General features: G+C 26.3%; 1 protein-coding gene across 1 annotated transcript; it reads right to left on the bottom strand.

Annotated features, from left to right (window-relative positions):
- Positions 1-564: 564 nt before the first annotated feature.
- Positions 565-10848, bottom strand: LOC132907536 (E3 ubiquitin-protein ligase ZNRF1-like). Its single transcript, XM_060960729.1, has 4 exons — positions 10076-10848; positions 9004-9099; positions 2940-3045; positions 565-2800 (listed from the first exon to the last, which is right to left on the bottom strand). The coding sequence occupies exons 1-4, from the start codon at positions 10452-10454 to the stop codon at positions 2743-2745; spliced, it is 639 nt and encodes a 212-aa protein (XP_060816712.1). The 5' UTR covers positions 10455-10848; the 3' UTR covers positions 565-2742.
- Between the last annotated feature and the right edge of the window lie 2485 nt (positions 10849-13333).

Below are 13333 nucleotides of genomic sequence, written 5' to 3' on the forward strand. Positions count from 1 at the left end.
CAACAAATATTTTTAAAGTAATTTTCTAAAAGAAACGAATTTTTTTAACAGCATTATATTATTATCTTCTCTTTTTTCTTTTATACCATTGCGAATGAAATTTAAACATGATACAGATAAATCCATTTGTACAGTATTACACTTCTATATATTATGGGAATGCGCGAATAATGTCTGTGACAACAAAATCCGCTATGTATATCGAACCTATAGAAAAAATGTAACTTTATTGGCATGCAAAATAATACATGTTCGTAAGGTTATGATTCCTTATTATTCTGTAGAAAGTACATACATAATTTAACCCTTTCAGTACTTAATAGAATAACAAAATATAATATAAAAAATGTTTCTAATAAGGCAAGTTTTAAAATAAAATCTGAATAGATTACAATTTGGCCAATGAGCATCTCTTATCTTTCTTATATTTTCCTCATCTACACGTTTGAAATAGCACATTATGCGCTTTATTTTTATTTTTATTTATGAAACGGAGCGAGAATTCGAAGCTACTGAGCATTTTACTGGTTCCTGATAATTGCTTTTTAACTTCTATCCCTTCCATCTCTTTTTTTTTTTTTTTTTTTTTTTTTTTTTTACAAAGATAGTGTTATAAAGTAAATTGTTTATTGGAGCCACAATAAGATCTCTATATGATGAATAGGCTAAATGTTCTGGTTGGCTGTATTTCGTCTATACAACATATAAGCTAAGCGTCCCGAAAGGGTTAAATGCTCCCTTTTTATTGCTATAAATTTCATATTATGCATATAAACATGTTATATGTTGCATTGATTGTATTTTTTCTATATTATTGTAAAACAAAAATCATAATATCATTAAAGTCAACATTTTGTATTTACCCTCATATAAAAATTCTTAAAAGGCGTAATTTTATTATTTTCATATCACTTTATCTTTTACTACTTATTGCATACTACACTAGAACATCTAAGATAAAGGTTTCTTAAAAAATAAAGACTGGAATTCAATCTTTTTATGCTTATACTTTTTATTTTTTTATGCTTTTTATTTTAAAAATTATATTGTGTCATTACTTTTGTCCACCACTGTATCTATTCTTTAAGAGAATTATACAATTATTTTTTATAGTTTTTAAATTCGAATATTTCATTTCAATATAAAAAAATATTCGAATATTCAATAACATTCTAACAAAAATTCATAAAATAATGTAAATTGTTTTAAAAGACGCCTATATTTCGGATGTATTGTAACACGATAAGTATATTCTATAAAATATTAAATTTTCATTTAGTTTTAAAATATATGTACAAAATACATTTTTTCATGTAGTATTATGACATACGTGTAAATTATCTGATTTATCTGGTGTATTCAAATTTATCCCATAAATAACAAAGTAAATATAGGGCTGCTTATACAAAAGAATGACTTCATTAACTCAATATTTCACAAAAAAATTGAATCATTTCTTTGATATTATCTAAAGCATAAAGCAAGGATATTATATCGTGACACTGAAATATAAAAATTACTATATAAACACATACATTTTTTATCTATCTCTATCATAATTAAAATATATTGAATGCTTATAAAGAAAACAGTTATTTATATGTCTCTTAAAAATATTACGTCCTGAGATAAAATAATTTGTAAACAACAATAACATTAAATCGTTTTTCAGAATGTTGAAAACAATACTAAATTTTATTTTTTTCTTTTATTAACATAGAGAACTTTTATCTTTATTCCTATAATATCATAGATATTATACCGAATGCTTAAATCACTTTTATAATTGTATTTGGTTTGAAATTTTTACTTTATTAGACTTTTTATCTTATATGATACAAGTCTAATCCAGATATATACAACGCATGTATTATTGGAAAATTGACAGACCATGTTTATTTTTGTTATAAAAACTCCTATGAGTTAACTCCTATCATGTAGAAAAGATATTAATTATGATATAACTTTAACAATAAATTATATTTCATAACTGCAGGACTTCTATTCTCTAAAAACATAAATGGAATTTATCACAAAGTTGAAATTTTAATAAAGAAAACTAACCTTTTACTGTTATTACAGCATCAACATCATTATTACTAAAAGTCTGTTCCTTAAAACTTTTATATATCCAACTCTTTCTTTTATGAAAGTATCAAAAATATCCTTTCTGGAGTACATTTTCCAACAAATAACAAAAATGAAAAGACAGATTTGTAATGAAATCATCAAAAGTGCAATTAAATTGTGTAATATAAAGTTTGCCTGATTGTTATTCGTAGCTTTTGACTACATTTCATTTGATATTCCCTTCTCCAAAAACAATATATATTAATCAATAACAGATTAGCCTAATTATCCCTAATCCGATTCCAAAATGTAAAACTAAGTAAAATTTGTAAATATGGTACAATTAATAGTAAGCTACAGAGCAGTAATAGATTAATTACGGATACATATAGATAATAGCATTGTATCGTTGAATTTTATGGCGATTTTTTAAGTCCCCTGCTTACAGGTAGTATAATCAAGGATTTAGTTAAATGTCTGCTTTCATATTCAAATTGAGTATATCTCATTCAGTCAAACAATTGCATACACCAACCAGCACAGTGGACTAGCAGCCATCTTGACTAGTGTTTTTCAAATTTTTTTCATTTCCTCCCACTTTTTTCTCATTTTGATAAGAGTCTTTAAAATTAACAAGTTGCATTGTGCTATTACAACTTCAATGGGTATAAATCAATCTCCAGGATGTTCAGGACAACTACGGTTCACTTGAAACCATTTATCAATACAACTGAAAAATATTAATTACCATTTATTATTTTCATAGTATTATTTATATTTATAAAAATGTACATAACAGTCAAATTATTTTATGCACATGATGAATGTTGTTTAAAGTTATGATGATTAAATGTAATATAAAAACTTACCTTTTGTGATATATACACAGGCAAGGTAGACGGGCTATAACATCTCCAGATTGTAATTCCTCAAGACAAATAACGCATTCACCTTTTTCATCAGATAATATATCTTCTATAATGAAAACAGAAAAGAATATAATGCATTAATTACTTTGATGTGGAAAATGTAAAATTTTATTATTTTTTATTTGTACAACGTACAAAATAACAAACATAATTTAATACGTAACTATTTGATTCTTTAACTTTTATATAATTGTAGCTGTTAAATATGGAAATAAAATCAGTATATATTATAAAATATATACCTTTATCATTAATGTAACAACTTCTAACATTACCCTGCCTTTGAGTCGCTTATTATTATTACCCACATAACTGGTTGATATGATATTAAAGAATTGAAATACAAGAAAGCTTCTAATGTTATCCATATAAATATTAAACATTTTTTTTTAAATATATATGTGTATATATATTCGTATATATTATATACAATTATTTATTTATTATAATATTTACACATACACGTGCACTTTTATATATGGACCTTTGAAAATGATGTAAGTTCATTTTTCTTTATTATAAGATATTGAAGTGTTTGTGTTTTCATTGATTGAAAAATCCTAATAAGGGCTACTTAGCTTATAAACAATTTTTGTGAGAATTAACAAGACCAATATTTCTTTTCTGGGTCATGAATGAACTTACATCGCTTTTAAAACTAGTGAATTGTACGATTCACTATATTTTAATTATTTAGAATTTATGTTTTATCTTTTAATTCATTTTTGTTTATAAATAAGAGCAAGGAAACAAAAGACTACTGTTGTTTAATTTCAATATCATTTCTTTCTAATTATTGATGAAATAAACAGGAGCAAAACACTACTGTTGTTTAATTTCAATATCATTTCTTTCTAATTATTGATGCCTCGAGTATTCAAACAACCTACAAATTATAGAAAATTTATACCTCTTGCATAATAAATGATTATGCAATACTAATTATTAATGAAGCTTCGACTGATTAAAATGAACAAATGTTCTAAGATTTAAATTATAAATTATTCATAAATATATTCATATATAAAATATATATAGTTGTATATTTGTATAATATATATTTATAAATATATACCTATTATAATATAATATTTATAATGTACTAGAAATTTATGTTTATGAAGTATTTGTGTATGTATGGAAATAAAAACTACATAGTGTGATTTTTTCCACTTTTCCGAACAAATCGCAGAAGCATGTTACTGTGTGTAGAAATAAAAATAAGAAAGAAAATGTTATATTCTCTACTGTAAATACTTTGCTATTAGATTGTAAAGAAGTATTACAAAGTGAAACGTGTATGTTCCTAGTGATGAATTTCATATTATGGAATATGAAAGATAGATCCTACTCCAATACCAATGTACTTGTATATTACAATATACGATGCAATATACAAAAAATTAATGCAATGAACTGATAACTTATCAGTGGTTATTCAGTAAAATCCTCAAGAAATTTTGGATATAATAAAAATATCATATTATACTGATATCAAACTTATATCAAAACAAAATTAATTATAATATTAATAAATTAATGTTTTTTAATCTAATAATCATACAAAACTTTAGAAAATATGAATTACCAAAAATTTTTTTCTGTGTTCTTTAGATAAATGCAATAGTGAAAATCCTCCTTCGTACAGAGGAATATACAATCACTAGACTCGTAATACTATTGAGAGAGAGTGCAAACTTCATAATAAGATATTTAAATTATGAATAACTATGATGAATGAGTTCTATTGATGTATTCTTCTATTATGAATAACTTGCAAAACAAATTAATAATGAAATATAATTTAAAAAAGTTATTTAAAAATGATGATACAATTAACTATAGAAACACTTGAAGTATTTATTAAAAATGAAATATTAATTATAACAAAACTATCAAATTTTATGAGATATGCCAAAGCAATTCTGTAATCTTTATGGTTAAGATAAGTAAGAAAATATACAATGTATATTATTCACAAATAGCAATGTAAGTATATTTGGAAATTATTGGAAGATGGTTTGACTACTTGTTATATGTTGTTTTAATGTTGGAGGTTTTCAAGTAGCAAAGTAAAAATTAATAAATATTTCTATGCATACTGATTTCACTAGTACAAAATAAATTATGTCTGTCAAGGCAAATAATAATATAATATATCTTTGTATTCATTTTTATATCACCATCTAGTCAAAAATGTAGCATTCCACTTAAGAAAAAGATGTCCTTAAAAGTTCTGGACCAACTCCATCTAGAAATACTACATATTATATATACCAGATATAATATAACCTTTATAACTATAAAAGCTCCAACAAATAGTTTTTTGACATTTTCTTTTATTTAAAAAATACTTGGTTGTGATAATTTACCTAGTGCACTGCATAATGTATTCTACATTGAATATGTATATACAGTAGAACTTCGTTTATCCGCACGTCGTTTATGCTCAAAGTTAACGCTGAGCCTTTATTATCCAAACTATGATCAAGCGTAATTTCGTAATACATATAAACACTTATTTTTCTAATGGATATGCGTGTGAACGTTTATTATTATAGGAATTGTTCATTTATCCCAATTGCTTTGTCCTCAAACCTGTTCGCATAAACCAGGTTCTATTGTATACAATGTACATTGTATTATATATGTTCTATGGTATATATTTGTATAAAAAGTAAGTATAAAAACGACTGTAGCACGATTCTACGCCCCTGGACTGGTGGATATTTGCAAAAAAAGTTCAAGGTAGAAAATGTTATTTATTGCGACGTATTCTACTCGCAAGCAATAAAGGTTCCAAACCCTAGGTTACAAATGACCCCGTTCGGGGTTCGGGGCTATTTATATCGACAGAAAGAGGAAAAGAAGAAAGACAAGAAAGAAAGAAGGGAAGATATGGGATATACAACGAAGAATCTGAAACGTCTAAGTGCATTAACAGATGTTACTTTTCTTGGGTCTAACTGCAGAATGTAGACACATTGTGAATAAAGCTACTTTAAGAATTATTAAAAAACTTTAATATTTTTTTTCCGAGAGAAGGGGCCATTTGCGATGAGTACAATATGTTGCTATAAAAAAATTTTAGTCTTAAAGATTATGCTCGTTAATATTGTACGAATTTTTTTTACACATCGGCATCGATCCAGAGGTGTAAAATTACTTACTTTTTATGCATACTGTACATATAGAATGCTTCATCAACTAGGACAAGACATATCTTTTTTCTGATTGCAAGAAGGAAATATAGAAAGAAAAAAAGATGGTTCAAGAGGATTATTTTCCACAAACATGTCTTTTTAACAATAATTGTAATGCATATGATGCTGTTTTTCAAACTGGTTTTTGTTTGCTCTTTTGCAAATTATTTAAATAGTTTCATTATTCTATGGGCACACGAAAATCTATTGAAAAAGATATTCCGTCGATAACCCTCACAAAAATTCTTCTACAAATTAAAGAATACTTTACAGAAATATGATGCATTTATAAAATTTAACAAGAAGGAAAGTCTTTTATTTGTTAATTACTGATGGTGATAACATTTTTGAGGCAGCTATTTTGCCAAAATATATTCAACTCACATTTATTTATTGATAATCGTCTACATCTACAGAATAAAATAATTTTTGAAATTAGAATGTAAAAACACATTTTTGTTATATCTCGGAAATTATTCAAAACAAAGGAATTATATAAGTGGATGTTGTGCTTTTTAATGACTATGTAAACACATTAAAAACAAATCCATTTGTTTAAATAATATACCAAAGACTATAACATTTGTGTTAATTTTTCTTATAAATTTTTATTTATCGACTATCACTAAATTTATTATTGTAGACCAAACACGTATAATTAACATATATAACAGAGTTTTTTTGGCAAATTAACAAAAATAAAATAAGATACTATAGAAGTGAGGTCTTCACATATGTCCAAATAACTCAGACAGATGACTACCTTATGTACTGCATGCAATGACAAAAAACGCTATAAACCTTTTCTGTCTGGGATGGCACTTCTTATCATACTAGAATTAATCTTTATCATATTAGGAGCAAGGATATGCTTATTGTATAGTATCGCTTAGTATCCCTCAAAAGATGATGTAAACGAATAGATATATGTAGATTCACTAAAACCGAAGTATTTAATTGATGTACCAAATATACATGGGTCATGAAAAACCCATATCTTAGAACTACCATGCTAGTACTAGTAATACATACTAAAAGTTTATCAACATCTCACATCTTCAAACATCATATATCATACATCTTCAAATAAGATTTAATATTAATGTGTAGAGCCATATCCTAAGTGTTAAGCCTAATACACTTAAGGTTTTAAAAGGTTTACTAATGTTTCTAATTCTCTGGACATACTTGACATCCTTTCTTCCTTAAGCATCCTAGAATTAATATTGGTTCATATATTTTTAATGATAATATTTGGAATTATGATTTCCAACTGTTTTAGTGATAATGTCGATTAAGTTTAGAATAGTATTAACATGATTAATACACAAGTATCACTGAACTTTTTTCTGCAGAGTTACTTTAAAGATAAAGTATATATCCATTAAATTCTATGAGAAACATTAAAAAATAGTCCAACTATAAGATACACATGAATAACAATAATTACTTTAAAAATATGATCATGAAAATGCAGTTCTCTTTGAACCATTAATTTTTTTCTTTTAACATTCTCCTTTTTAATTGCAGTCAGAAACTAAATATACTTTTGTTCCAATCTCCTATACCATACATACATAAAAAACAAAATACAATTTTCTATGTTACAGGTCTTAGTAAGAATGGGCTAAATAAATAAATAGTAGTTAAATTTTTTAAAAATAACATGATAAATTTTAATCATATAGTTTTTAATATTAGAGGTTCCAAAAACTTTTAAATACACGTTAAGAAATAAATTAATGATTCAATGAAAAAGTTTTAAATGAGGACTCACATAAATCATTTTTGTAATCTATGTTAAAAAATCAACAAGTTTTATTTGGCATATCTTTTTTCAACCACTCTTTCAAAAATCATAAATGTTTGTAGGGTAGGTTAAGATTACGAGATTGAGATATCCAAAATTCATTGTTTTCATAAATAGATTTATAGATTTGATTGGTATACATAATACAATCACATTATACAGTACTCAATATTTTTTAAATGAATATTTAAATTAATCTCACTCAAGGTACAAAATTTATTGTTTGTATTGACTCTGCATGCCAAATGTAGTAATTTTTGTTCTATCCATATAGTAAAAAAAGGAAATCATAAAATAAAAAATTTAAATATATCATAAACTAAAAATGAATATTAGAAAAGAAAAACTATTCAGTAGTCATTTCATACTTTTTCATTACTTATTATTTACACCATTTACTTATTTTACAGATACACGCAAAAAATATACTTCTTTAAATAAGAAACAACCACAAAGAATATAGCAAAAAATAAGAAAAGCATCTATCGCAATAACACCTCGGATACTACTTTATATTAAAAGCACTGTTGTATTTGAAATAATTAAATATTTACATGTTCATATCATTTTAAACTTTCAATGTTTTAACACAAAAAGAAACAGTTTTAAAAAATATTTTATGCAATGTTAATATTATATATAAAAATTGTTATATAGAGTCTCTTACTGCCCAATATATATTATAAAAATAATTTCCTTTACTTAAGTTTCCATTTAGAAAAAGATGAATAGAAAATTAATTTGACATAAATTTTGGAGTTATCTGAAATAATTTTGTATCAAACTAATTAAAATTAATTAAATTGTTTCTGAGATATTTGAATTATATGAATTACATTATACACACATGTATAAAAAACTTATTCTCATTATATACCAGTTATTGAAAAATGTGATAGTACATATGTAGTAATCTAAGTAATCTAAGTAAAAAGTCTAAAATTATTGTATTGTATTATATAAAAACAGATGATATAAAATATAAACTTACCATTGTAACTAAGACGTGGTTTGGTTAAACACATAACCAAATGACACTCAATATCGTCTGGTAGAACAAACTTGGAGCAAACAGGACATTTTAGACCTTGAATATAAAATAAAATAATTATTTGTTGTATTTAAATCATAATACTTATTAACGTGAAACTAACAAAAGTTATACCATAAAAAATTCTTCTCACTTGATTTACTGGAACAACTTCTGCTTCAGATTCATTTAGACATGAACTTATTACAATTCCCATAATAAAATTCAAATAATTTTAACATACCCATCACATAGACAATATCTTAAAATCGTACGAAATTCTTTGTCTATAATTACTTTTATTCTACAACCGCAATTTAAAATTTACGCACCTAGGTTAAAATACAATCGATTCATATGTATGGTTACCGGGCCAACTATTACGACAACATAAGTCAAACAGGTATGCTTTATTTCAACTCTCATTTATTTCGTAAAATTTCTAGACCTCAACATAACCTTACTTCTATTTTCTCAAAATTTTACGACGGTTATAATGCACAATTTGAAATTCTAATACGGTTAATAAATATAATCGATTAAAAACTGAAGATATTATTATACTTAATGAAATTCATGTAATATTAATAAAAACAAGATAAGAATATAACGACGTACTTTGTTATTTTCTAAAATAAACACAAATGAAAACTAAGAAGCTTATCTGTATTTATGATTATTCTAGAGATCTGTATATCATAGAAAGTTATGTAATCAATGATAACATTCATATCATATTAGTTAATACAAGTTTACTCCTCTAATTTTTTTAGATTATACAAATTTAGTGATAATTTCATACAAAAGAGTTATAAATTTATTTAGAATATTTTACATTACGTCATTTGTATATTTATTATACTATATGCAGATATATGTAAGTGTATAATGCGTGTGTGTGTATGTGTGTATACACACACATAATACATGTATCCACTATAATATATGCTTATAAAAGTAATAGTAACTAAAACAGGTACAGAGCCATTACTTTGAATGTTATAATGTATTTGCTATAAACTAATAAACTTACCGTTGAGAGACCAGATATGGGATGGCAAGCTATGTGCTGAGTAAACTCGTCCACTCTCTTCATCAGGATCATCTGATTCAAGTTGTGGCAAACCAAGTGCTTGACCAACTCCAACTCCAACTGAGGAAGCAAGACTATTTTGTTCACTAGATGAGAGATCCGGTACTGAACTTAAAGAACGAGCACGTTGCCTACTATCTCCAGATACTCTAGAAGTTTGTGATTGATTTCCTTGCTGGTGTTGATGTTGCAACATGCTAACACCTCCAGGAAGAGAACGTAGCATAGAAAATCCTTGCATTGCAGTTTCATTTGCTCCAGTAGAGGATTGTCCATTGCCTCCAGCAGATTGTGCAACAGTACTTGCTTTAGCTCCCATCCCAATTTTAAATAATAATAATAACGCGTTTGTCAATTTAGGTAAAAGTTTTTGCTTAAACTGAAAATTTTATCCCGCAATCAGAAGAAAAATTAACATTCCAAATATTGGTCTTGGCAGTGGTACACGCACTGACACAATTTTTGCAAATAGTCCTAGTTTTCTTGGTTTTTTAATGTTATAATAGTAGTTAAAACTTCAATTTTAACTTCAGCAATATTGCAACACTTTGGGATTTAATATAGGCCGGAATTTTGTATACATACACTGCAATAAGCAAGTCATATCGTCCAAAAGCATACTAGCGGCTTGTCACGCAAAACACCCTCCGACATCTTGCTAGAAACTTCCTAGAAGTCAGTGACCAGTGACCAGCTGCTACGGAATGTTCCATTCGTATATTTACATTTTGTATAAAATGTAATTATTTATCAGTTTACATGAAATTTCCCCAGTAGTACAATATTCGTTTTATATAATTCTTAATGATTGTTTATTTAAATTATACTGCATTGTATTATATGCGATTTTATAATGAATTAATCAATAATTTAAAAAATATATCGAAAATATTCCTAGTTTTATTTTCAAATTTTTATATTGAGTTGTATATATTTGTAGTTATTCAAATAATACAGATATATATTTTTCATATGTCATATATATCATATAACTTCTCAATCCTTATAAGTGAAATTAAAATTCCGAAATTCTAAGTAAGTCAGTTTATAATAGTATCTATCTTAAAGTTGTAATATCTATGTTCTTGCTAATATTCTTACATATGTTCATGCCCTTCTAGGATCATATAAACAGATCTCGATACTGGCTAGGGAAAATCACCCGAAAATTGAGTCATGAAAAATCAACATGTAAGAAAACAAAGTTCTCGTTCTTGCGAGATATACAGAGATCAGTAAAGTGTTTTTGTCTCTGTTGAGATATTCACAGTCTTGTCTCCTATATTGATTCTTCATGACTCAATTTTCAGACGGTTTCTTCAATGCTTTCGACATTGAGTGGTTAAGACCAATTTATATAATCGTGGTCCTTTCTTACCACGATCGTATACACAGGGTCTGGAAACTCCAGTGGAAGGGATAAGGTTTTTAATATCCGGAGGTGTATTTTATAAATCAGCCGCTAGCCATAGCGCTGCAATCCATTTGTTAAACTTTTGCATTTAACACCACCTTTGCTATCCTTACCACTGAAGGTAAAAAATATAAATTAAACTTTTCATAATTATAATTTATAACATAATTTTTCAATGTATTTAAAGTAAACATACAATATTTTATGTGACACGGTACAATTAATTGTTTAAATAAATGTAAATTGATATAACACAGAGTACAGTTCAGTTATAGATACGGTCGTATCGGAGATTGCAGATTACAGACACAAGGCGCGCTACAGAACCAAGCCTAACAAATCGATTGAAGCGCCTTGAGAGACATTTTTTGACCCAAAAGTGTCTTATCCCCTCCACTGGAGTTTCCAAATCTGAGTGTGTATACAAGAAGAGTTATTGCAAAGAGTTATACAACCGTGGTTCCTTACGACTTACGCTTACGACTTAAGATCGTGAAATTAGATGCTGATATAAGAGATTTGGTTAAAAAACGATTTGATCAATTTCGATTTATCACATTGGAGTTGAATTAAAAGTACTATTTTAAATAAAACTATCAGCAAAAATGTCTGCATGGAGGCAAGCGGGATTAAAGTAAAATATTTATTTCAAAAATACTTGCTTTTAATGTTAAATATCCACTATTGAAAAATATTATATAATCTGTGTTCACATTTCAGTTATATTAATTATTCGCAAATAGCTGCCAGACTTGTTAGACAAGCTTTAAAAACAGAGCTCCGATCAGATGCCCTAAAACGTGATGAAATAAACGTGAAATTTACTCAATGGAAAGATGGTAAACCTATTAGTAAGTATATAACTGTAATTTTTAACTTATTTTGTATTATTTATACAGAAAGACACAGTAATATTTTTAAATAACGTGAGTTTATATATATATATAATATAATAAATATATATATACATATAAATATATATTATATTATATAAGATGTGTACATATATATCTGTGGCTGTAAAAATGCTACATATCACAATTTCAAAATGTTTGAATTTATGCATTAATTAAACTGTAGAATATAGGATTCATGTATTTCTCAGAAAAAATGCATAAAATAAGTTTTATAGGTTCAAGGAAATAACGTAATTCAATCAAAGTTCAATATTCCATTCATATGCATTAGGCAAAACAATGTGAGTCCATCCAAATTTGGAGAATACAAATACTTTGGTCTCTCATGTGTAATTGCTTTTATTTCCTATTTTCATTAATTTGTTTATACCATAACTTATTTTATATAAAATAAAATGACCAAAATTATATTCTACATATATTTTTATTTTTTCAAGAATAGTACACTATTTTGAAAAAGACAATATGTACATTACTTTGTGTTACTATCTTATACAATTATACTATAATCCTACATATAAACATTCTTTTCTTTATTTGCAAGTAAAATAATTATAGTTACCAGGTTTTGGATTCTGTTCAATATAAAGCTATATTATTTCAGTATATTATTTAGTTACGCATAGTTATAAATCATGTACCTTCAAAAATTGATCCATATCCATAAATCAATATGTGAAAAATACTGGGCAATTCGATCCATTTTAGCACATATGTATTATATTTCACTACATGAAGTATCCTTCACCAAATGTTACCACTTCAATTCATGTGACTGTTATTATTTGCAGTGAGAAATGCTTCAAATTGATTCCAATGGTTTCATAGAGAGGCGCATTCTTATGTTAATAGCTTTTTTGTCTGTAT

Source organism: Bombus pascuorum, chromosome 5, assembly GCF_905332965.1.
Source record: "Bombus pascuorum chromosome 5, iyBomPasc1.1, whole genome shotgun sequence".
NCBI classification, from domain to species: Eukaryota; Metazoa; Arthropoda; class Insecta; order Hymenoptera; family Apidae; genus Bombus; species Bombus pascuorum.